At 39.9% G+C, this 27036-nt stretch overlaps 3 protein-coding genes across 4 annotated transcripts in view; all 3 read right to left on the reverse strand.

The window, feature by feature from the left end:
* Positions 1–27036, reverse strand: part of pacsin2 (protein kinase C and casein kinase substrate in neurons 2) — a 401742-nt gene that overhangs the window by 22107 nt on the left and 352599 nt on the right. The window lies entirely within an intron of this gene.
* Positions 812–13150, reverse strand: ttll1 (tubulin tyrosine ligase-like family, member 1). 2 transcript variants are annotated; one of them, XM_089126923.1, is made up of 10 exons: positions 13031–13150; positions 12316–12445; positions 10479–10687; positions 10206–10386; positions 9357–9452; positions 9142–9250; positions 2927–3070; positions 2711–2797; positions 2197–2360; positions 812–1953 (listed from the first exon to the last, which is right to left on the reverse strand). In XM_089126923.1, the coding sequence occupies exons 2-10, from the start codon at positions 12426–12428 to the stop codon at positions 1830–1832; spliced, it is 1227 nt and encodes a 408-aa protein (XP_088983049.1). In that variant the 5' UTR covers positions 12429–12445; positions 13031–13150; the 3' UTR covers positions 812–1829. The 2 variants fall into 2 exon arrangements, with proteins under 2 accessions (XP_088983049.1, XP_088983048.1); XM_089126922.1 differs by having other exon boundaries at positions 9315–9452; positions 13031–13149.
* Positions 14174–27036, reverse strand: part of LOC148969321 (ribonuclease inhibitor) — a 51929-nt gene continuing 39066 nt past the window's right edge. The window contains exons 6-7 of the mRNA XM_089126988.1: positions 16868–16914; positions 14174–15611 (exon numbers count right to left, since the gene is read on the reverse strand). Coding sequence (XP_088983114.1) covers positions 14986–15611; positions 16868–16914 — 673 coding nt within the window. The 3' untranslated portion in view covers positions 14174–14985. The remainder of the gene's footprint in view (positions 15612–16867; positions 16915–27036) is intronic.

Below are 27036 nucleotides of genomic sequence, written 5' to 3' on the forward strand. Positions count from 1 at the left end.
ATATTGATTTAATTTAAATATTCGTAATGTTTTTATTTTCTGAAAATGACTAAATTTGCAGGATTGTTCCACTTTAAAAAAAAAGAAAAAGAAACAAAAAACATAAAATATTATACATTTTATAGTTATCAGTCTTGTATATATCATAGCAAATATTTATACAGTAGACAGTGAATATTTCAGTGGTTTAGTGTAAGTCTATGGGTGTAAACACGATAACGGAGCATGTTACAGTGAGAATCTGCCTTGAACAGCTAAATTGCCTTTTAAATTGCAGAAATTAAACCAAAAAACACGAAATATTTCATCAAAACTGAAAAAACAATTATAAGATAACACCAAATATTAAGATATTATACCTAATAATCTTATACAGTGTAAATGTGATATGAAGTTAAAGAAATAAAGTCGCAATTGCGAGAGAAAAAAAAAGACAGAATTGAGACTTTATATCTCACAATTCTGACTTTATATCACGTAATTCTGAGAAAAAAAGTCAGAATTGTGAGATAAAATGTCGCAAAATTTTTATTTTTCATTCTGTGGCGGAAACAGGCCTCATAGGGCAGCGAAGCAAGTGAATTCTGGGAGTTGTTGTCTTTTATCCACATAAGCCAAAAATACATTTTCTGGCTTTTCTCAGTCTAGAAATCCCCAAATACAAAATTAATTTCACATTCCTTCTACATAAATGACCCATTTTATACACACATTCATCTTTCCAGAGGTGAAGTGTCCCTGTATTTTCAGCATCATTACTCCATTCTTCAGTGTCACATGATCCTTCAGAAAACACTCTAAAATGATGATCTGATGCTCAAGAAACATTTATTATTACCACCAATGTTGAAAACAGTTCATATTTTTGTGGAAACTGAGATGCATTTTATTTTTCGGGATAATTTGATGAATAGAAAGTTAAAAAGACCAGCATTAATTTACAACAGAAAATCTTTTGCACCATTATTTATTTTGCTGTTTTGAACATGAACAATATCAGGCAAATTCTTTTTTAATAGTGACGTTTCGGTTTTTATTATCCCATACCATATATATATATAGTGCATCAATAAAAGTAATTAAATATTAAAATAAAATAAATAAAATATATTAAATTGCACAATATAAAATCAAATCTAAAACATTTAAAAAAAAAAAAAACCACACAGATAAATATAAAATCTAAAACGGCACAGATAAAGGGAAATAATGTCATAAATGCCCAGATCAGCAGGCCAGGGCTGATCTAAGAGTTGCATGGAGACTGTGTCTTATCTAGAGTATCTCCAAAAGTCAGTGTTGGGGAGTGTGTACGCGTTTACCTGCTCGCTCATCTGTGTGTTTAGTGTTAAATAAAGCAAATTCAGCTTTTTCCAGTACTATGTTGTTTAGTCCCAATCTCCAGCGGTGTCCTGTATTAAAAGTGACGGTCTGGGTGATTTCTGTGTTGTAGTTGAACAGTGTTGGATGAGCGTCCCCTCAGGAAAGCCATGTTATAGCCGGGTCAGAGACAGTGTTCGTGAAGGAGCACGCGGTCTCATTGTGCAGTAGTGGATATAGCGCCATCTTGTGTTGTTAGTGTAGTTTGCAGTGGTAAGGAGTGTGTCCACTGGAGCAGGATACTTGGGTATATTGCTAATCTAGTTAGGAAGCTCAAAGTGAAGATCGGCGTTTATTTTAGAAATATATGTATCTTTACTTTCAATGCCAAAAAAACCTTATGGAAGCTAGTTCTGCGAAGGTCATGTGATCACACTGATACGGGCTAAACACACACACACACACAGTAGCTGCAGTGTCTCCAGCGAAGGCCTCGTGTGTTGTCAGTCTCACTTCCAGGTGGCGGGGAACGGTGGCCTCACGCTGCCGGATCTGCTGCCCTTTGACCCCAGCGACTGACCCGACCGGCTCCTGAGGTCAGCGCTCTCGCTCAGGGCCTGCTCCTCGTCATATCTGAGAGAGAGAGAAATTAATTTTTACATTTCAAAAATAAAATGAGAACATATATAAACTCACAGAAAAAAAATTCAGAACCGTCACATCATCATAAATCATCATCAATACACCATATTTCAATAAAACTCCTGACATCATTTACATATGCGTACTCCACTCCAAGCCTAATCTCCTAAACTAACTTCAGGATCTGTGGATTCAGCACTTGATAGACACACACACACACACACACACACTCACAGCACTTGATAGTGTCCCAGAGCCTCTTTGGGCAGACAGCGGTTCCAGCGGCAGTCCGGGATCTCGCCGTTCGGGGTCACGATGTTCAGCGTGTCGTTGATCAGGTTGTACTTCAGAATGCGGTCGTTGGCCGTGCTGGAGGTAAGGGACGGGGACGCATTCACCTGACACACACACACACCGTTACAGCTGACTACAACTATTAACAGTACGTTACGATCACTGAAATGGAGATTAATATAAATATTAGGTGAAGAACAAACTTAAATTACTGAAACCAAAACTAGAAATGAAATAAAACAAGTTTAAGTTGAACTACTAAAATGATTAAAAACTTAATAAAAAAGAAAGAAGCACAATACAAAAAATTAGAAATTAGGTACTGTAATATTAAAACTAAATAGAAGTATTAAAAAAGACTAAAACAACTGTAATAAAGTTAATAAATAAATGCAGAAATACAGATATAAGTAAAGATAAATAGAGTATTAGAAAACTGATGATGATATCGGACCTCGATCAGCCACGGCTTGAGCCGGTCGTCGATGATGATGTCATAACCGTAACACTCGAAACAGTGCTTGTCGTTATTCATGACGGGCTGCAGCCGAGAACAGAAACACGTTATTATTATAATTATTGTGAATGACTCGTCTTAGTCTTCCGTATCCGAACGCTACATCCTCATGCCGGACAGATGCGGTGATGATCTGTGGATGTTTTGACTTACAGCCACGGCTTTGAGCGACTGGACGATGATCCAGTGGATCTGGTCAAACAGGTGGTTGGTGACGTCCCGTCCTCTAGTGCTCTCCAGATAGAGGCGCAGGTTACCCACCGTCCACTTCCCGCCGTGAACGTGATTGTAGTCGTCCTGCGCTCAGACACAGACATGCTATATACAGTATATACAGTACTGTCTGATCAGCCATGAGGGGTTTATACAACCAGTCAACTGAGTTTACCACAGGTGGACTCCAATCAAGACCATCTCAAGGATGATCAGTGGAAACAGGAGGAACCTGACCTCAATATTAAGTTTCATGGCAAATTTTGGAATAAGGCTGAAACATAACAAAATGTTTATGTTGTAAACAAAGTGCTGTGGATACTTTCTGAATAGGCTGTAAATATTACTGTTGTAATCTCACTGTTTTTCTGTGAACCAACATTATTATAGTTATTATAAAACAGGGCCGTAACCACCACAGCAGGGGTGTAGCACCTCGTAATACCCGTTTATTGTGAGCTTTGTCTAATTTACAGGTTTTATTTTTCTTATTTCTTATGTTTAAAGGTGCCCTCTGGGATAAAAAATCAAATCATACACCATATTCCATACCAGATGGAGGCAGTATACCTCCAGAAAAATACCTCCGCGCGCACTCATGTCTTCAAACAACACGGGCGAGCGGGTCTCCCTCGCGCATATTAATCAGTAAAACTAATAGTAAAAGGTTGGAAGACCGCAGTTTCACGTGGATCATTTGGAGATTTTCAGAGATTAGAGACTAAATGAACAACATCTCAATACTAAATTATAAAGGCCGTCTCATAGACAAGCCGGTGCATTTCGACGATATGGGAAAATTAAAGCCCAGGCATTTTTAGATTATGGTATTCATTTTGTTCATGTTACATTTTTATCATTAGTTTGAGTTAATTTGACAGACAGCATTCCCTGATGTGGACCAAGCTAGCGCCTTTCAGAGCTGCCAACTCTCACAAATTCACCGTGAGACACACAACTTTTCACACACTCTCACGCCACACATCCATTTTGTCATGCACAGAAAAGGACACAGAGACCGATCTCAGCTCTCAGATTCTGTTAATTTTTTTACGCAATTCAATCAATAAATGCAGTTTTGGCGCTTGTATTTAGACGACAGATCCCTAGCGCACGTGAACCGATCATCTCTACTAGCTAATGGTAAAAGAACACGAACACTGTTGAAAGATATGTTACAACTTACCAAAAAAAATGTATTCCTCATGCATAATATCGACCAATCATTTATTTAACTCATCCCTGAACTGAAATTTAGTAGCGAGCTGTATTTCCACACGACATCACGACATGACATTATGTTCAAGTACACACAAGCCGGCGCGACTTACTCGTGTTACTGCAGTTTGGCTGGTGCTAACGTTGCCCGCCCGCATACCGCCTCCCATGGCCGAAACTGGTATTACGACACCTGCCGGGCCGGGGCTAATAATTTAGCATGCTAATTTAGGTTATATCTCGGCAGCACTATAACTTGCCAGTTTTTTAATGACATCATTGCACTTATTTCTTCTCATACTTTTGATGTGTGTAGCTCATTTTTTGGATATTTTTACCTCAATTATTCCATATGGCACCTTTAACCGGCTATAAGAAAATACACTGCTAACAGTAACCAATCATTTTTAATTTTATAATATTTTGTCCTAATGACAAGTTTATGATTGTTTTATGTACTACAGACATTTATCAAGTCATGATGGATTTGACCAAAATGTAACTTTTAATCACAGAGTAAGGCAGTATATTTGATAGTTTCTACTGTAATAAAGGCTGTCTCCGAAGATGGAACATAAAAATATATTGCTGCAATGATGTTTTTAATGTCTTCACGTTTCATCAGTCAGAATTTTTCTGCATTTCTACTCGCTGCAGCGATGGCTGGATGTCTTAGTCCATATAAGGGATTTCCTGGAACAAGTTATGAATTCTCCGATTCTCCGAGTCCGATTTGGACTTCATGCGAGAGAGCGCCCTCCAGCTTCAGTATATATATATGAAACACACATTACGAGTCAGGTCATGCATGAGTATCCTGTCTCAGGGACCCGAGGTTACGCAAGTAACCAAGTATTGCGTCTTTATTGGAAGCTATGGGGAAACTCCTTTTTCTTTCATTCAAAAGCCTTTCGGGTGCTCTGCGCTCACTTGGCGGGATGTGCTACTATTGATAGTAAACAAAGCACACTTGCTAACCAGTTTGAACATCAATCACATTGATCACTTCACTATAGTCAGCTCATGTTCTCATTAAAATATTCCTGCATTTAAAATGCTCAGGTAAGACGATGGTGTCTGAAGCATGTGTAAAATTAAGTCAATCTTACTGGCCGACAGCAGTCCAATGAAGCGCCTGCATGTTTGAAAGGGTGCTTGCATTACACGCCGTCAGATTTGAATTGTCTGAAGGAAGACGAGAAGGCATGTCTGAAGCATGGCAATGCAACGCAGCGTCTCATACTCAGGGAACTGGTGTTACACCAGTAGTCCAAGACGTCACTGTGGTGAGGGGGGCGTGGTTTTCGCGTCGGCTGTAGTGAGAGATGAGTCAATGAGCGGTGCGGTGAGTAAGTGGGTCAAGTTCAGATCATGAACACCTGTACCTGATTGCAGTGATTGGCGTGGGGAGACTGATAAAAGCCGCACAGCGGGAGAATGGAGGAGAGAGAGAGCGGAGTGGAACTCCTGCTGTTTGCCGTGGAAAGAGTTTGTGGACAAAGAACTGAGAACTGAGAACTGTGGATTGAGAACTGTGAACCGGGAAGCTGATCGTTATCGAGGTGGAAAGAGTTTTTGTGAATGAGAATTGCTGTAGCACGGACTACGGTGAACACGCTGTGTGCGCGGCTTCTTGTTTTGTATTATTCTGAGTAATAAACACAATACGAGTTCCAGTATCGCCGACCCTGTCTCCTTCTTCCTATCATATTGTTTTGAACCTCGTTAAACTGGTGCCGAAAACCCGGGAAGAAGGAGTCTGCCACCGCCATGCAGAACCCGTCAGGATCGCCATTTGCGGAGATCATCCAGACACTCACGGCCCTTCTGAGAGATCAACACCAAGCCCTGCTGAGCGTGAAAGAGGAACATGAGCAACACTTTCAGGTGCTGCTCCAAGGCCAGCAGGAAGACCACGAGTTGTTCCAGAGCTGTTTAGACCGGGAGATTCCCGCCACCCCCTCTACAACATCCACCACGGCCTCACCGCTGACCATGGGAAAGATGGGTCCACAGGACATTCCTGGACCTGTTCGAAAGGTCGGCCGAGGCCCGGGGGTGGCCCAAAGAAGACTGGCCTCTGCGTCTCATCCCACTGCTGTCCAGAGAGTCGCAGATCGCCGCCCACCAGCTGCCAGTCTCGAATCTCCTGGTCTATCAAGATATACGGTGCACCATTCCTCAGCGGGTCGGCCGGACCCCTGAAAAGCACCGACAACACTTCAGGTCCTTGACCCTTGAAGAGTCCATTCGGACCTTCATGATGGCGCAACAACTCCGGGACTCCTGCCGCAGATGGCTGATGGCCGGGGGAAGCGACGTCGAGGAGATTATCGATCAGGTGGTACTGGAGCAGTTTATTGGGAAGCTACCCAAGAAGACTGCACAATGAGTCCAGGCACTTATCCAGCCTGGCTCTGGTGGCACCACTATCCCCACGTCAATCCCTTGGCCCACTTCCCGCCGCTGGGACAGCGGTAAAACCTGGGCCGGCTTGATGGCGCTGTGGGGACCCGGGCCATTTTATCGACCGGTGTCCAGTGAAGGAGGTGGGGACACTGGTTCGGGTCCCCGACGCGCCAAGGGCTGCACCCGATCAAGCTGGCTTGTACCAGATACCCTTGAGTATCAAGGCGGGTACTTATCAGGCTTTGGTGGATTCAGGATGTAACCAAACCTCTATTCATCAAAGCCTGATTCGGTCTGGGGCGTTGGATAAAAGCCGCATGGTTAGGGTTCTGTGTGCACGGGGTGGTGGAGAGTTACCCTTTAATGTCTGTGGTGATTCTATTTAGGGGACAAAAGCATAGTGTGGAGATGGCAGTTAACCCGCACCTCCGGCATCCGCTAATTCTGGGAACTGATTGGCCAGGCTTTGCGAAACTATTGGGGTTTTTATGTGCGGATGCCTCTTGGGAAAAGAAGCAGCAGGAGAAGACAGCGGTGGTTCAGGTGGGAGATGCTGTACCGGGACATCTGGGTACTGCTGTCGGGGAAGAGAGCACTCTAGAGAGATATATCCTCTCGGAGCGCGATGATTTCCCCCTAGAGCAGTCCCAGGATGAGACACTAAAACACGCGTTTGATAAGGTCCGTTCCATCGACGGTCAGGTAATCCGCCCGGACCAACCACTCTCTTACCCCTATTTTAGCATGATTAAAGACAGGTTGTATTGGGTGACCCAATACGCCCAGGCAAAGGAAGATACAACCCAGTTGTTAGTACCAAAGAGCCGCCGGGAAATGATTTTCCAGGCGGCTCAATGTAATCCGATGGCCGGACATTTAGGGCAAACGGCAACACTAAACCGTCTCATGGCCTGATTCTTTTGGCCGGGCATTCACGAGAATGTGCGCAGGTGGTGTGTGTCTTGTCATGAATGTCAGTTGGTTAATCCACCGGTCAACCCAAAAGCACCCTTGTGCCCCTTTCCGCTGATGCAGGTCCCCTTCGAACGAATTGGTATGGACCTCATCGGGCCATTAGAACGGTCAGCACGAGGGCATCGCTTTGCGTTAGTCTTGGTAGATTAAGCAACGCGATACCCGGAAATAGTCCCGCTTCGCAATTTCCCCCTTCGAGCTTCTCTTCGGTCATCAGCCCCGTGGTGTTAGACGTGCTGAGGGAGACTTGGGAGGACGGACCCTCCGCTAGCAAAAACGAAATTCAGTATGTCCTGGACCTGACAACAAAACTCCACACATTGGGGCGGCTATCATTCGAGAATTTGGACGGTTCCCCGGCCTGAGTCGGGCGGTGGGGGGTATGTGGTGAGGGGGGCGTGGTTTTCGCGTCGGCTGTAGTGAGAGATGAGTCAATGAGCGGTACGGTGAGTAAGTGGGTCAAGTTCAGATCATGAACACCTGTACCTGATTGCAGTGATTAGCGTGGGGAGACTGATAAAAGCCGCACAGCGGGAGAATGGAGGAGAGAGCAGACTGGAACTCGTGCTGTTTGCCGTGGAAAGAGTTTGTGGACAAAGAACTGAGAACTGTGAACCGGGAAGCTGATCGTTATCGACGTGGAAAGAGTTTTTGTGAATGAGAATTGCTGTAGCACGGACTACGGTGAATGCGCTGTGTGCGCGGCTTTTTGTTTTGTATTATTCTGAGTAATAAACACAGTACGAGTTCCAGTATCGTCGACTCTGTCTCCTTCTTCCTATCATATTGTTGTGAACCTCGTTACAGTCACCTTTTTGTAGGGAACACAATCTTGAGTCAGTTGCTGACGCTGTGGGGATGTTAAAACCCACTACGCCATGCTGATCAATGCCTGTGCGCTGTGAAGGTCACTAAGCACAATCTTGCCACAACCAATTAGGGCGCATGCTCTGACACCTCCCTAGAAAGCTGAGAGTAATAGAAGACCGGAAATAAACCCGAAGCCTCCCTTCTCAACGGTTTCTAGAAGCTGGAGCGAACCAGCAAACATGTAGACAGATCAGACCTGAGCACAAGCCTGAGGGAGCAGCGTATCAAAGAGAGCAGACACGGGAAAATCCAGACTAATGAGCTAGACAGGCAACAGATGATGTAGCGCTAACCGTGACACAACCATTCCACCCTGTCAGAGCCCCGCTCCGTCTGTCGAGTAGCCCAGGCGCTGAAACATCAACTGTTGATGCTGTTCTCGTCCTTCATAACGCATACTCAGAAGGATATCGGTGTAAATAGTTGTGCAACACTGTAGTTTGCAAAAAGCGGCTTCCTGAAGACAACAAAGCTGATGGCATGTAATGCAGGCACTGGTGCTCAACATGACATAATTGGACTGCCGCCGGCTAATGTAATGTGGCTTGATTTCACCCATGCTTCAGACACCGGGCTCTGCGAGACGCGTCCCTATTTGTGTGAGCGACTGAGTTCCTCCAAGCAGCAGCTGATTCAGACTGCTGTAAGTACACAGACTCTAGCTGTGGGTGTGAATGACTTACGCCGTGCTTCTGGATGGCCACGTTGGTGAGGTGCACGAACATGTTGTCCAGCTCACTGGTGCTGGGCGTGTATTTGACCGTGCAGAAGCGGCAGAAGCCCAGTTTGTACCTGAAACACAGAGCGTTCAGTGCGGATGGAGTGATGCAGTGGCGTGCGGCGGTCACACACTCACATGTAGCACTTCAGCGGCCTGTAGCTGGTCACCAGCACGTACAGACGCAGGTCGAACTTCTTCCCGCCGATCAGCAGAGGGTTGTCGATGTACAGAGAGATGACGTAGGCCTCCTTCCCGCTGTTCGCCGCCACGAACCTGTCAAACGCCAGCGTTTCAGACAGAAGACAGTCGCTGATGACACTTTTACTGTGATATATTTACTATTAGGGGTTCACCGATATGAGCATTTGGCCGATACCTTTATATTTGAAAGCCGATAACCAATATATTGGCCGATTAACCTCAGTCTTTGGTTTATTTAGCTTTGCCTATTTCATTTTTATTATTTCATTAAAAAATATATAACAATAAAATGCTAAATCAAATAAAGTGTTGCTGGTTTCACAAAAGACGATTGTTAAAGGGTTAGTTCACCCAAAAATGAAAATGATGTCATTAATGCCTCTCCCTCATGTCGACCCAAACACGTCAGACCTCCATTCATCTCCAGAACACAGTTTAAGATATTTTAGATTTAGTCCGAGAGCTTTCTGCTTTCTTACGTGGATTGACAATAGAACCGGAAGACAATGCTGAATAAAGTTGTAGTTTTTGTTAATTTTGGACCAAAATGTATTTCCGATGCTTCAAAACATTGTAACTAACCCACTGATGTCACATGGACTGCTTTGATGATGTCTTTATTTCCTTTCTGGACAAGGACAGTATACCGTACACACATTTCCACTGGAGGGACAGAAAGCTCTCGGACTAAATCTAAAATATCTTAAACTGTGTCCTGAAGATGAACGGAGGTCTGACGGGCTTGGGTCGACACAAGGGTCATTAATGACATCATTTTCATTAATGCAGCCCTTTAAGGCAGCCCTCGCTACATGGCGCTCTTACGTGGAGGTGCGGCTGTCGCGGGACCACTTCTTGATCTGAGAGAGCTTGTTGATGAGGAAGATGCCTTTTCCCTGCGCCTTCCCGCACGGCTTCATGATCCACGTGCTGGACGGGCTCTTCCGGAACTCCTCCACGAACAGATTGTAGTCGGCCGGCAGCATGAACGTCACCGGCACGAAATCTGTGGCCAGAGTCAGAGAGTGAGCGACCGACGGCACACACGAGAGAGACGGAGGCGAGAGGCGAGAGGAGGAGAGCAGCAGCGGGTTTTACCCAGGTAGAGGTATTTCCCGCTCTCGTCCTTCTCGGCCAAGGGACTGGCCTCCTTCTCCAGGTCTTTGCGGTAGCGCTTGATGTTCTTGATCATCAGGTCCTTCCTGGTCAGCTCGTAGTGGTTGGGGAAGTGGTTGACCATCTGCTCGTCAGTCAGCCGGTAGCCGGTGTCCACGCTGAACACGCTGCGGATGGTCTGGATGCTCATCCTGCCAAAGAGATCACTGCAAACATGACACCTGTGTGTGTGTGTGTGTGTGTAAGTGTAAATGAACCCTGTTCACCAGTGCTGGAATGACTACAGCAACCTGTTCGACACAGGGGATTGTGGGTAATGCCCGCCTAAACCAGTGCAATGTTTGTAACGCTTTAGTATGGGGAACACATATGCACTTGTAACAAGTATTGCCTCAATAAACTCATAATATACTGCTTATAAACAGTTAGTAAGGTAGCGCTGCACTCAACGTCGTGACTGAACTGAAGTGATGTCCACATCCCTCTGATGAATTCGGTCTGATATTACACACACACACCTGGATTTGCTGATCTGCATTAGATACTAGTGTGTACAAAACCATTAAAACTAAAGATTTTAAATAGAAAACATGTTATTTAGTAATATAAAAAGCATCACAATACTTTACAGTGAACACAATGTGTCATTTTAACAAATTAATAATTTTTCTATATTACTGCATTTTCCACTGAAATTCTCAGCACTGTAATGTGTCCGGCTTTATCTGAATCATATGGTAATTTAAACAAACCCAAATAAAATAATTCTGAAGAAAAATAAATGGTTTTGGTAGATTTATTTTAGCCAATAATTTAATTTATTTAATCAATATTCATGTATAATAATAATGAAGAAAAAAAAGTGTCTGGTGCGGCCGAGCTTCGTTTACAGTTTCATTAATGACATCATTTTCTTTTTTGGGTGAACTAACTAAAGCCATTATTCCAGATCTTCCAGATCTGTTTTTGATTGTTATGCATTTTTGAAGCACTACAAAATAAAACTGATCAGAACCTGAATCCATGATTGTGAAAATATTCTGTTTTTAACAAAAGCCTAGTATACTTATTATCATTACTGAAATAATCAACCCCATATCCGTATCTTGTGTATCATCACCACAACAGTAGTAGTAGATGCCTTTATTAACTAACAGATGTTCATTAAATGTTAATCTAATTAATAGAAAAATATTAGTTTGGTTATAAATGTATGTTTAGATCTTTCAGGTCATATCATTGTGAAAAAATATATTTTTTATTGAATTATATAAAAATTGTAGATTGTAAATTGTAGGAGCAAGGGGTTGCGGGAAATTTAAAAAAATGTAATTTAAAAATAAATATTATTTGATATCATTATAAAGTAAATGTGCATGACTGTTAATAACCCATTTTTAAAGATGTGTAAATGTTTGCTATTCTAACAGTGTTGATGTTTTCAGACTGTTGCGTTAATGAGATTTTTTAGGACAGGTTTTGGAAATTATGTTTAAAAAAGTCTTAAATTGTAAGTAAATGTTTTTAAAGTACTGTTCACGAATCCTCCAGACTTTGTTTGTAATGTCTGAAAACATCTGTGAAATATTTAAAGCAAGTTTATGTGTGAATCCCCCACTCATACAGCACAGTAGTATTTCCCTCAGGACACAGTCGTACGACCACAGTCCACCGTGAACGGCTCAAACAGTTCATCTGAACACCAGTAGTGTGTGTGTGAAACTGGATTCAGCCCTAGCACTGATCTGATCAAGTGCTTCAGTGTGTACTTCAGCTTTGCAGTGTCAGTGTGAACGGATGAAATGAAACGAGCTCTTGCCAGTAGAAGTTCCAGTCGTCGCTGTCCGTCACCTGGATCCATCCTCTCTTCTCAAAGTTATTGATCAGCACCGATTTCTCCATGTCCGTCACCCACTTCACCTTCCCAGCCATCACACACACACACACTCCTGAGAAACACACACCACCTCCGTCAGCTCTAAACACTCATAGCAGCTCAATCGATTATTAATGGGGTTCGGCTGAACAAATATAATAAAACAGAAATAATACTTTGGTAACACTTTACAATAAGATCTCGTTAGAAAACATCACTTTTAATAAGTTTAAAACACAACTGTTCAATAATGGTCCATTAAATAATGTTAACAGAACTGTTGATTTAATAATGTACAAATGACATAAATAACATAAAGATGAACAGATGTACTGCTCATTGTTAGTTCATGTTAACTAATGAAAACTCACTGTAAAGTTTTACCAATATTATAAATACTTTGATTAGATATTTCTATAATTACACTTAGTTTGTCATTAAAACACACACTCATGTGTGTCACATTATCATTCAGTGATGTGTTTGCTAATCTATCAGATGTTCATGTGTGTTTAGAGGAAGATTTCTGTGTCGAAGTGCTAAAACAGATTCTTATTGAACACAGATGATATAAACTACAGGCGCTGCTCGTGCGTCTCATTATAAACTGACAGACTACAGATCATATAATCAATAAAACACGGAGGACTGAACTCACAATCACAGCTGTCAGTCCGTGCAGCGATCAGTTCATGCTGGATGTTGCTGGAGAAATGAGCTTTCCTTCAAAAGAGGAGCATCACAACAGCAGCAGCGGCTCATCCATCACAACGGCTCGTCACTTCCGACTGGACACGTCATTTCCGCAACGACGCGCCTTCTTCTTCTTCTAATGGAGTTTTAGGGCGGTTGGCAAACCAACTTTCGGTGCATTACCGCCACCAGCTGGACTGGAGTGTGAAGCACTAATAAACATTTTAGGCTAGTGACGAATGGTCAAAAAGTGCTTTAGTTTTTGAGAGACCCCTACCGGAAGTAGAACTAAACACAACAATGTTTTTCCTCATCCCTAAGGTCTCCCATATATGAAATGGATACTTGGCTAATAATTGAATGCTAAGATTGTTAAATTAACAGATATTGATATACACCCCAAAACCAAAAAAAAGGACTAAAATATATCCTGTCCGTATGGGAGTTAAGATATAAAAACTAGTGCAGATCAATCACACAAACTCTGAGAGCTTTAAAACTTGACATGTTTGTAGTCAGGAAGTTGCTTTAACTACTAGAAAACACTGGATGTGAAAATCTTGATGTATGGAATAAATAGAGACTTATAAACACCTACAATAAGCAGACTACTAATACTACTAATATTACATAAAATATTAATAACAGTGGTTTAACAAAAGTAAACATCGTAAAAGAAAAGCTTATGGTAAATGTTGAATATAAGCACAATAAGACTTTTATTCACAATAATGTTTTCCTCACTTTTGTATTTTCACACACAGAGATCGTAACACAATATTGTTGAAATTACACCTTAACAATTGAAGATTGAAGAAATGTGAAACTGTGAAAGAAGCAACAGATTTATAAGATAAAACTCTTTTAATTCACTTCACATTTATTTGTACATCGCTTTTCACAATACACATCATTTCAAAGCAGAAAACACACATTATAATCTAGAGATCTGTTATCAGAGGAAACTGTCCAAGCTACACACTTCAGAAACACACACACACACACACACACACAAATGGAAACAGTTAGTGGAAAATGTGTTCATTTAAACAATAATCATTAAATACAATGATCTCATAGAAGTAATCAATACTTGTTTATTAACTAATGATTATGACATTTAGAAGAATGTGTGTGTGTGTGTGTGTGTGTGTGTGTGTGTGTGGTGATCTAAACTAGAACAGGAGTGTATAGATACACACAACAATAATCAGAAACAGGGAATAAAGATCAAGAGAAACTCAAATATGAAGAAAAACAGCAAAACTAAACATAACCCTGACAACAACAATAATAATAACATGATAAATGCTGTAAATCAAGTGAGAACCACACACACACACACACACGCACACACACACACACACACACACACACACACACACTTGACTTTAACTGTTGCTTGTAACTTTCGCATCTCTGTGTTTTGAGATGATCTTTCAGAGTGTTTTATTTCTTGAATTTGCACAACAACAGAGACAAACAATCAAAAGATAAAGCAGAACTAATAATAAAAGAAGAACAGCCACTAACAGGTTTAGTCCAGTACACACACTATATATCAACAGAGCCGTCTGTAATAATACACACATCACCCAGAGCAAAGTAATGGTGTTTTAAACTGGATCCAGAAGTGAAGGGGAGGAGCCTAACACACACATCTATGAATGTCTGAAAGTGAAAGTCTTGGATTGGCTCGTATCATCAGACATGTTTGCAGTGAGTCTCATTGTGTCTCATATTTCCTCTCTCTTCTCTGTGTGTCACTGCCTGTTCTTCTGGCTTTCTCTTTATTTCACTGACAGCAGGTCAGCTGTTATTACTGGAATCAAGAGACAATAAGAGACGCAACAACATCTCACTCTGACTGCTTTATCATGCGGCACCCAAAGCATTATGGGTACAGTCTGTTCTCGCTCATCAACACAGTTTCACTGATCCATAACCAACCGTAAACCCAGGATAGAGTGTGTGTGTGAATGTGGTCTGGACTGTGTGTATGAGGCTCGTTGTGTCGGAGACGCTGTAGAAGGACAGAGTTCCTGCACTGGGATCCACATACACTCCTATTCTCCTGACACACACACACCCTTCTATTCTCCTGTAACTCGCACACACTCCTGGTCTCCAGCCACACACACACTCTTCTGTTCTCCTCCTGATGGGCTCTACAGTGAGTTCAGTCTCTATGTTACTGTGTGTGAATGTGTAACCGTAGGGATGGCACTCCAAACTCCAGGACTGATCATTATATCCAAACTGACACTCGTTACCCCGTCCCTTCCTGCTGATGCTCTTATATGACACTGATATAAACACATCACCACTCCACTCAATCTCCCAGTAACAGCGTCCACACACACTCTCTCTACACAACACCTGAGGATAAAAATCAAATCTGTCTGGATGATCAGGATACGGCTGGAGTGTGTCAGTGCCAGTGCCAAAAAACACAGTAATGTGTGTGTTAGTAATCACTCTGTTCCTCTCAGACAGACGGAGGTCTTTATTCACAGTGTTCAGATCCAGAGTGAGCGGAAGAAGATCTGATGGAGAGAAAACACAACAGTGAGTGTGTGTGTGTGTGTGTGTGTCAAGCGTGCCGCACAAGCCCTCAAAAGTGAAGCCAAAACGTCTCGATCGCCCCCCTGTGGGCGGTCCTAGTATAGCTCATAACCCCCGCCTCCCCATGTTATTCAATGGGACGCGAGACCAACTAAACAATTAAATTACTCTTCACATATCCTTTTTCCACAGATCGTTTCTGTCATTTACTGTAGTTTCTATCACGTTGATGTAATTTCAAGTGTTCGTTTTTAAAATAAGTTTGTTTTTAGTTAGTTATGTGATGATAAAAACGGTGCTCTGACATCATGATTGACAGCTGTGATTGACAGGTTCTCTGTGCGAGGTAGTCACTGAAGCACCAGCGGACTTTTTTTAATAATGTTTATTTTGTGGTTAGTAGTTGTATTTACCTTATTTTAACGAGGTTCTGTGTGGTGAGGGGGGCGTGGTTTGCGCGCTGTCTGCACGGAGAGATGAGTCAAGGGGCTGTGCGGTGAGTAAGTGGATCAAGGGCAAATGATAAACACCTGTGTCTGATTGCAGTGATTGGTTCGGGGAGACGGTTAAAACCAGCACAGTGGGAGAAGGACGGGGAGAGAGAGCCTGGAGTTCGTGTGCTTGTGCCTTGGACAAGAAGTGATCATTGATCGTGGACTGAGACTAAAGGAAGCTGTAAGCAGCGAGAAGACTGCCACATCAAAGAAGCTGTGAATCAGCGGGAAAGAGTTAATCTATTGTATCTAATTTGAGTTTGTTGTGAAGAGCGCTGAGGCGCCATGGAAAGAGTACTCCTGTGTATAATAAAGTACACGAACTCCAGTATCCGCCGACCCTGTCTCCTTCTTCCTATCCATTAAGAACTTTGTTACATTCTGCAATCAGCAGACATCACTGGAGAAGAACGAAGCAGACAGAGGCCACTTGATGAAAGTGCGGGGCGTGTGCTTGTGTTTGATTCAGCGAGAATTAGGGTGCGACCTTGATTTCGCGGCTTTACTTCCTGCTCACGACTGCGCATGATTGGTCCCGAAACACGCAAGTGCGCAGACTCAAGTTCAAGATGTCAGCGTCATATCAAGACACTGGCGGCTTCAGTTCTCTCATGGAAAAGAGCGAAAGGGCATCGTCTATCTTTTTTACTGTCTATGGTGTGTGTGTGAGAGAGAGAGAGTGAGAGAGAGAGAGAGAGTGAGTGCGTGTGTGTGTGTGTGTGTGTGTGTGTGTGTAGACGTACATTTGTGTAGTCCTGCTGTAATCCTGATCTCTCCTCCATGATCCACACTACAAAACACACACAGTTAATCAGTAAACACACACACACACACAAATAGATGCTCTCTCTCTCAATTAAATTACAGTTTTTGCCCATTGCTTGAACACTAGACACATGCTTAGACTGGTAACAAAAGCTTCAAGTTGTGTTACTTTAAACACATGTACCCATACTTTAAACAAAAGTGTTGCTTTGCAGTCTAGTTGCAATTGACCTTATGCACTGATGTACTACTTCCTGAACTTCAGCCAGCTCCTTGTTTCCTGTCTGCCATTATTGGGCGAACTTGATTAATTCAGGTGTGTCTGATTATTGTGGCTGTGACTACTGAGGTCAGGCACACCTGAATTAATCAGTTTGGCCAATAATGACAGACAGGAAACAAGGAGCTGGCTTAAGTTCAGGAAGTAGTACATCTGTGCATAAGGTCAATTCTGCAACACACTTACTCCTTTATGCAACACACTTGGTCCTTCATACTACACTCTGTTTCATACATAAGACACTTTGTGTGTTTCACTTCAAAAATGAAATCTCAGGGTGCCATTTGGAAAACACATGTATTCAAAATACAAAACACATTGGGTAATTGCAACCACTCAAATATACACACGAAGGCACTTAATTGCAAAACTGAACACAAATCAGCCAGCTACAAAAAGCCCTCAGTTTAGCCATTTGAAGAACATTGCAAGCATGGATAGAGGGAGGCAGAGCAAGAGGAAGAGGAGGAGGAGGAGGTCAAGGTCGAAGAAGCCATGCACGGACTCTGATGATATACTGTAAGAGTAACTTTGGTGGACCATGTCATCAACCATGGTCTGACGATGAGGGAGGCTGGGCAGAGAGTCCAGACACATTTACAGTAAGCCGCTTCACAGTGACTTCTAGAATAAGAAAATTCCGACTAGAAAACAGGTGTGTCTTCACCTCTCTACCTTCTACTCCACTCAGATGGTATTTACAGCACTGTAGTGTATATCACATCAATGACTAGAAGACCTTTTAGGAGAGGACGCCAATGCCTGTTCACACAACTGAAGGAACTCACCATTGTGGACCTAGTGAGGGCAGATAATGCCATCCGTCTCCACCAGAAAATACTTGCAGACAGAACAGTGTTCAACAACATAAACCATGTGAGGACCACGACCATCAGACGCATCTTGGGAAAACACAGCATCACCATGAAGCAGCTCTACAGATTCCCATTTGAAAGGAACAGTGACAGGGTCAAAGGACTTCGAGCTGAATATATACAGGTAAGTGTAACTGTCGTTTACATGTACAATACAGTATTGGTGAAATCCAGTACCAGCTGAATATGTACCATATCAGGACCACATGGATCCATTTGGAGAGCTACACAGGTATGTGATGGGATGAGGGTTTGTGTAGAGACTGCAGTGTTTTATATAAAGTAGACTAGTGTGTTCCCTCTGATCTGAAAGTGTTCGCATATGGTGCAAGTATGTGTCATTTTGTCATCAGAGTTACATTTTGACAAAGGAATGTTAGGTTTTGATCGTAGAGTTTCAATTTGACACAGATGCGAATGGTATATTTCCCAGTGTTGTGTCACGTTTACTTGTGTGTAGAGTTTTGGCACAATGAGCGAAATTTTGGAAAAAATGTGTTAAAGCAATGGACAAAAACTGTAAATTAAATTCAGAAAACTTTATTGGCATGACAATTACATTTAGTAAATATTACAACAATATTATATATATTCATGGTTAGATATCGCTTCTAAATCAAGTATTATTAACATCACTAAATCATGGAACAACGGAACTTAGAAACAGAACATTATACACGTGTGTGTGTGTGTGTGTGTGTGTGTGATTGCGTGTGTGTGTGTGTGTGTGTGTGTGTGTGTGTGTACTTGTCTACCTATCTAAGAGGGGACTTTGGTGTCGTTACACACTCACCAACAGGGGACCGCCGAGCGAAGTGGGGACATTTTTCAAGTCCCCTGTTAGTTATGCCTTAAAACATGTTAAAATCAACTAAAAAACGCTCTGGTGAATTTTTTACATTTTTGACCAAGTGGGGACTTGCGAGTGTGTGTGTGTTTAAGCCCATACTCAGCAGCGCTCCTGTAGGCTGGAGCAAGAACTGCAATGGCCCATTAACACACGTCGTTCACACTTCTCTATTGTCTGAATGCCTTGCTGTCCCAGAGGCTCTGAGACTGTAGAGCTGCTGGTGAACTGGCTGCTTATAGGAACTTTCAGTAACTTTATAATAACTGCATGGTATTAATCATTAGTTAAGCATTAGTGAACTGATAATTCACCATTTATTAAGCATTAAAATACATTAATAAGCAGTATATATGTAAATACAGCTATAAATGTTTTTTTTTCTTGTTTTAATAGCATATCTATAATGTGTTTAATAATTGTATTTTCATACTTTATTAATGATCAATTTACATCTAAATGAAGTATAGCATTATTTACAAACCAGTTATTTAGGAGTTGTCAGTGGTTCATAAGATCACTTAGAATGTGTGAGTAAATTATATATATTATTTTTAGGGCCGGGACTCGATTAAAAAAAATCTAATTAATTAGAGGCTTTGTAATTAATAAATCGAAATTAATCGCATTTTAATTGCATAAATATTTGAACTGAGAACAGTGAGAAGATTTTTTCTCACATGGATTTTTAGTATATCATTTAATAATGACTGAATACATAAGCTTAAGCAACAAAATATTGTTTATTTTTGTTCAACCAAATCCAACAGACCAGTGCAATTGTATATGTTTTGCGTTGAGGTGAAACTTGAGGGTCGATGTGATATGCGAATTCCTTGTTGCATAGCTTGCACACAACAACCATGCTCTTAATGACGCTTCCATCGGTTCGTTCTTATAACTAAATTTCCCATCCACAGGACCAACCGAAGGGGTCTCGTCAGCGTCTTCGTTCATGTTCACTGCTTTTTTTTTTTTATTAGCTGAGGCATAGACTGTAAAAAAAAGTCATGAACGCTAGTTGGTGCTCCAGTATTATCAGTCCGCCCAGGGCTGGACTGGGACAAAAAAAATCGGCCTGGGCATTTTGGCCCAGACTGGCCCACTACATATGAACATACACACAACTGAACTGTGTACGCCCTTGAATATGTATACCAACAACTCCTATTAAAACCACCAACCCCATCTAATGAGTGAGATGAAATAACTACTAAGTTTAAAATACAATTCTCCAATTGCATTGGCAATACCAGTCTTTCTCACAAGATGTTTATATATTAACTGTATATTAACGCCACATTAATTGTGGCGTTCCGCAAGGCTCTGTTTTGGGCCCTAAGTTATTTTTGTTATATATAAACGATATATGCAAAGTGTCGGATGTTTTAAATTTTATTCTTTTCGCGGATGATACAACAATTTATTGTTCTGACCCAAATCTTACAGAGCTTGTGTTGGTGGTAGAGAAAAATTGTATAAACTAAAGAATTGGTTTGATTTAAATAAATTGTCACTAAATTTAAATAAAACGAAATTCATGGTATTTAGTAATAAAGAGTTAAATAATGAGATCAGGATTACTATTAATAAAAATATTTTAGAAAGAGTAAATCATATAAAATTTCTTGGAGTAATTATTGATTGTAAAATGACATGGAAACCGCATATTTTTAATGTTCAGAAGAAAGTATCTAAAATGATTGCAATTTTGTACAAGTTGCAGTATATCTTGAGTAAAATGCATTACATTTACTTTATACTTCACTTGTTACACCATACTTAATGTATGGTATTGAAATTTGGGGAAATACATACAAAACTAGAACTAATCCAATCTTTTTATTACAAAAGAAGGTTATTAGATAAATTAATTATGCCCCATACAATGCACCAAGTAATTTACTGTTTCATCAATCAAAAATTTTGAAGTTTTATGATTTTGTCGATTTGTACACGTTAAAATTTATTTATCAAGTCAAATATAATAAAACTCCTAAATGTTTGCAATTATTATTTTCCCAACGAGAAAGTAAATATGATCTTAGAGGATTATGTATATTTAACCAACCACAAGTACATTCTACATTAAGAGAACACTGTTTATCAAATAAAGGAGTTAAATTGTGGAATAGCTGTTGTAATGAGTTAAAACAAGCCACATCTATTTTTCAGTTTAAAAAATATTACAAGAGAATAACATTGGAAAACTATAAAAGAATAAAAATGAATTAGACAGGCTTGCTTCTGGTGTGGACAATGGTTCACGAAAGTGTTAATGTTATTTTTATGAACAGATGTTGTCATTAATAAGTTACATTTCATTCTAAAGTTAAGGGCAGGCATAATAAGCTTTAGCTTCTGCCTGCACCTGGTCATCTATAGTATTTATGCAGGGATTAAAGTGAAAAAAATTCTTCTGACTGAAATTTTTTTCAGGCCAAGTCAAATTCCTGTAACTTTATTTAAATAGTCGAGACCGATAGCGTTTTAAGGGGAGATGTTTAAAACCAATATAATATTGCCAGTTTGCGTAATTTAAAAGCTATTTTAATCTATGAAAAACAATTACTTATCTTGACAAATAATCAACCATATACATAAGTTTTCAGTGCATGTTTTTATTTTATCTTATGAGACCAAACAATGCTAAACTATATTAATATATAGTTTGTGCCATGGCAAATTGTTTTGGCTGAGGGCAAAGTGAAGTTTTATAACTTTATTATGTAGGCTATTTAACTTTAACTTTGTAGCCTATTAGAGAGCCTACTTATGTTTAACTGAATTGTTTGCTTTATTTCTCATTGTATAGCTTATTATAGCCTACCTATTAGGGTACTTATACTTTTGAACGTGATATTAGCATTAAAACTGACATTTAACAAAAAAAGAGACATGGTTGTGTAATTTTATATATTCTAAAATATATAAAATATTATATTACTATTCATTCTCTTCACTGTATGTGTACGCATAATACAATAAAACGACACAACCCTGTCTGTTTGTTAAATGTCAGTTTTAATGATAAATAATGTTATATATTTTTAAAATGAAAACAAAAAGAAGCAGGTTTGTGTTTTAGCTATATTTCGTGTTGTTATAAATATATTATAATCAATGTGCGTTGCCTGAACCACATTTGTGTGGCCATTTATATGTTTTTGATAATAATTATGTTCATTTATAAATGAAAAGATGCACAGTGGTGTTGATGAAAAAAGGCCGAGTTGATAACCGGAGTAGCCGCGTGCTGAGTGACGCGATCAAGAACGCGCTGTTAGCAGCGTCCTCTCGTCCTCGGGAGTTTGTTCTCACGAGTCGAACTTGGCAAGTCCGAACTACCAAGGACGCAAGTCCGAAGTTTGTGTACTTGGTATTGAGAAACGACCAATATTGACCCACGTTCTGCTTTCTATCATGGGACCGCAGCAAACGAGCTGTGGCCTCGCCTGACAAGATTGAGTGAACAGGGTCCAGGGAGCAGTTTTTCCGTGAGCGGGAATTGAAAAACCGGAGTGGACCATGAGCAAAGTGATTACAGAATGCTTAGAGTGGAGAGAGTAACGTGCTTTCGCTCCACTCCAGGCTTTATCACATCCCCCCTCAGCAGGGTGAATACGCATCATCTTTCCTTAATTTAAGACCTATTCAAACTAAAATTAAGACATTTATCACACTGTTTGCGAAATGAAAGCCTATTTACGGCCTTAAAATTATGAAAAGTTAATTTAAGACATAAGGACAGACGGGAACCCTGCAATTGACGGATATCCGTCATAGACCCGCTGCAATTAAAGGAAATCCGTCGAAGCGACGGAGAACTTTAATCCCTGTTTATGTTTCGAATGTTTTGATTGATTGATTGAATGATCTGTAAATGACCAAACCGAATAAATGAAATATAGTATTGGTCAGCGCACCTCTGTCCCTCTAGGGGGGTTCGGGGGCATGCTTTAAAAAGGGTTAGCTCACCCAAAAATGAAAATTCTGTCAGTATTTACTCACCCTCATGTTGTTCCAACCCCGTAAGACCTTCGTTCATCTTCGGAACACAAATTAAGATATTTAAGATATTAAGATCGCTCCTGCATACAGTCCATAGGCTTCTTGAGGGAATGACACTTGCTGTCCCCGAAAAGTCATTAAAGACATCGTTAAAATAGTCCAAGTGACTACAGGGGCTCAATCTTAACTTTATCAAACGACGAGAATATTTTTGTGCACAAAAACAAACAAAAATAACGACTTTATTTCAATTATTCACTTCCTTCTCCATGGGCCTGTAGTCAGTTAACGTAGTGTGATTGCGTAGAGCTACGTCACACGAAGGCTCACTATTGGCCGACGCTGGTCATGTGTGTGATGCGTGTGACGTATAATAACAGAAGCTTACGCTATTAAACTAGTAACCTGACTCGCGCAGAGGGAGAAATAAACGAATAGTTGAAATAAAGTTGTTATTTTTGTTGTTTTTTTGCACACAAAAGTGTTCTCGTCGTTTGATAAAGTTAAGATTGAGCCCCTGTAGTCACTTGGACTATTTTAACGATGTCTTTAATGACTTTTCTATGCCATCAAGAGTCATTCCCTCAAGAAGCCTATGGACTAGTATGCAGGAGCGATCTTAATATCTTAAATATCTTAATTTGTGTTCCGAAGATGAACGAAGGTCTCACGGGGTTTGGAACAACATGAGGGCGAGTAAATACTGACAGAATTTTCATTTTTGGGTGAACTAACCCTTTAATGTTAAATTCATCAATCTGGTGCACTTTGAGAGTTCAAATTTAAGAGCTCCAACCCATATTCAGTGTGCAAATTGAACAAAGAAAAACTCAAAACTCTTTTAGTTGGGATATAGTGTCTGTCTACATTACATAATACATAATTAATCATAGTTATAATATTAATCACAAGACAGTTATAGCCATATATTGTAAAACACATGCACTGAAAAATAAAAGCAACTTTCATTATTAGCTTAGAACTAATTTCTGTAACTTGAAAGAGATATAAAAACATTATCTTTTATTTTGATGGAAACGGCATTCAGCTTTTATTTTGACAAAAAACATGGTTTACAAACGGGTCTTATACTCTCATTATAATTCTAATAAAATGCGTAATTGTCAAATATCTCTAACAAACAGTTCTCTACACTCAATGTCTCTCATGATCCCCCTCACTCCTAATCAGACACTGAAGGCGGTTTCTTTTTTTTTTTTTCACGCCATTTCTCTGCACATTCCTTGTGTTTCTTCTCCATCGCTCTGACTATTTTGACAGATACTCACTGACACTGCACGCTCTCTTAGCCCAGAGGGGGAGGTGATTAAAGATGTGATTGGACTAGCCCAGTGTCAATCAAGAAAATTTTGACCTTATACACTGCAAAAAACAAAAGAAACAACAAAAAAAAAAAACAAATATAAAAGTAAATTTAAGACTTAGTTATAACATAGATTTTGTGATAGATCTTATTATTTACTTCAGATTAGTTTTAATAAAATATATTTATTTTAAATGTCCCAAAGAAATAAACACCATATAACTTTCAGATTATTTTGTCTGCAACATTTTATGTAAGTCATTAAAAGTCCTGTTACAATTACCGTTTAACAATTAACAATACATTTTTACTCCTGTTAATTTCATATTGGTGTATTTCACCTGGGGTAGTCTTACACCAAAACAAAACAACAGCAATAATGAATTTAATTAAAAATCTAAGAAAATTATGTACATCGAGCCACATTTACACCTGTTATTAACATGAATTTTCATCAATCTGATCACAAGAAATTAAAAAGACAAATGGCTGTTTACACATAGTCACTTTAAACGTGTATGTCACCATGTGTGATTGGATTTCAACCTACTTGAAAGTGTTAGGTTTCTGTCTGTGTTTTGTTCCTTTTTTGTCGGTTCTTATCAGTGTATGGTTTTTCAGCTCATTGTGGTTTTACCAATGTACTTTAAATAAACTGGACTGCTCCATTTAAATACAGCTTTTATTTCATCCTCGTTTGCAATCATCATGGCCGAAAGTAGACAAGATCAAACTCATTCAGATCCTGATTACATCTGTATATCATTGTCCCAATATGATTGTATCTAAAAAAATATATAAGTTAATGCCAAGTGTATAGGACCTTGTTTATTTTTTTGAATCAGTGAATATTTACATACATACACATTCAATCACTAGTTTTTGTTGCTGAGAGGTAGACAGTAAAACAACAATATGGTAATCTCTACAATATCCTCGTTTATGTTTAAAAATATAAATAAGTTAAAAGATAGAAAATCATATCATGGTTTTAGCTTTGTTGTGTTCCTAGATCCATTTACCACATCCATGTTTTAGACATTCCAAATATGTATTATCAAGTATTATCAATTGTATAAGTTTTTGTATTTGAGCTAACATATCTGTTAAATACTAACAGTCTGAGTAAGTAACATTAAGCTCTCAAGTGTCTGCTTACTAAAGCAAGATTTATGACATACTCATCATATTTCATTTATTCCCCACCTGCTAAAACAAGGGCTGTCTTAGAAAATGTTAATGTGTTTAAGTATAAACATTGATATATAAACGTGTAAAAATACATGTGGTGTGATTTGACTGTATTGTAAACAGCTCTGCTAAATTACAGAGCTGATTGAAACATATCCCAATGGATGTGATCGGACGCTTTCTCACTGTGTTTTCAGTCCCTGAGTGGACTGAGCTGCAACCCCCACTACCTGCAGGACATTAGCATCTCTATGGAGAACGGCTTCAAAGGCCAGGCTGTGAAAGTTTACCTTAGACCTAAAAATACATATGCTTAAACAAGTCATCCTATACTTAAAACACTCTGAGGACTCTGCATGTATTTTTTGAGAGATTCAACAAGAGGTACTATTAATATGAGCTTTCGTTTCAGATGTGGTATAAAGGTTTAGTTAAACCAACAAAAATATGAATGCCCATGGTAATCTGCTACATCCCTATAACATCATTTGATTTATAAATGAGCAGATTTTTTATTTATTTATTTTTTTACATTGTGGTAAATTACTTTTTTCTGTCTTTTAAAATCTTTTAAATAGTAAATTAATTGGGGTTATACCAATGTATTGGTGAGTAAACAGTGAACTAGATTAAATATGCATGGTACTCCAAATAAACAACACATGGTCCAGTACTTTCTTAAAGGGATAGTTCACTTTGAAATTAATTTTTGATGTGTTTTAGCTTACCTCAAGGGCATTCAAGATGTAGGTGTCTTTGTTTCCACAGTATTTTCAATTTTGACATTTTTCAACAAACCGTTGTTGTCTATCAGTCATACACTGGAGGCTAAGGGGGTCCACCAAAAAGCATGCACAGAGAAGTCCAAATTAAACATGATTTAATGACTCGTAAATGTAAGTACACATTGATGGCCTAAGACACGAAATGAGCGGTTTGTGTGAGAAAACCAACAGTATTTATATCGTTTTACCTCTTGTAATCACAGTGATCTGAATCTGTTGTTCAATGTCCAACTGAACCGAACTGAATCAGTTCAATGTTACGCCGGAAGTGATCGCTTGCGTGTGACGTCACTCAATATTTACACAGAGATTTCGGAAGTTTTACCTTTTACTAAACATATTTAGATATCCCGAAATCGTCTCCCATTGCGGTTTGGACTTCTCTGTGCTGCTCTTTGGTGGACCCCCTTCACCTCCAGTGTATGACTGATCAACCCGATCTCACGACCAAGTCGTACGAATTCGACGAATGATTAAAAAGTGGCTAATTCGTAACAATTCATACGACCTCACACGTACGAATTAATACGATTTTGCTAAATCGTACATATTTTACGAATTGGCCAATTCGTATGAATTCGTACGAATGACCTACCCCTGACCCCGCCCCTAAACCTAACCATCACGTGGGTTTAGACAAATCGTAGGAATTAGTACGAGTGAGGTCGTACGAATTAGTACGAATTAGACACTTTTTAATCATGCGTCAAATTCGTACGAATTGGTCGTGAGATAGTGTTGGACTGATAGACAAGAACGGTTTGACCAAAAAATGTCAAAATTGAAAATACTGTGGAAACAAAGACACCTACATCTCGGATGCCCTTGAGGTAA

This window comes from Pimephales promelas, chromosome 24 (genome assembly GCF_988280905.1).
Source record: "Pimephales promelas chromosome 24, fPimPro1.hap1.1, whole genome shotgun sequence".
Lineage (NCBI taxonomy): Eukaryota > Metazoa > Chordata > Actinopteri > Cypriniformes > Leuciscidae > Pimephales > Pimephales promelas.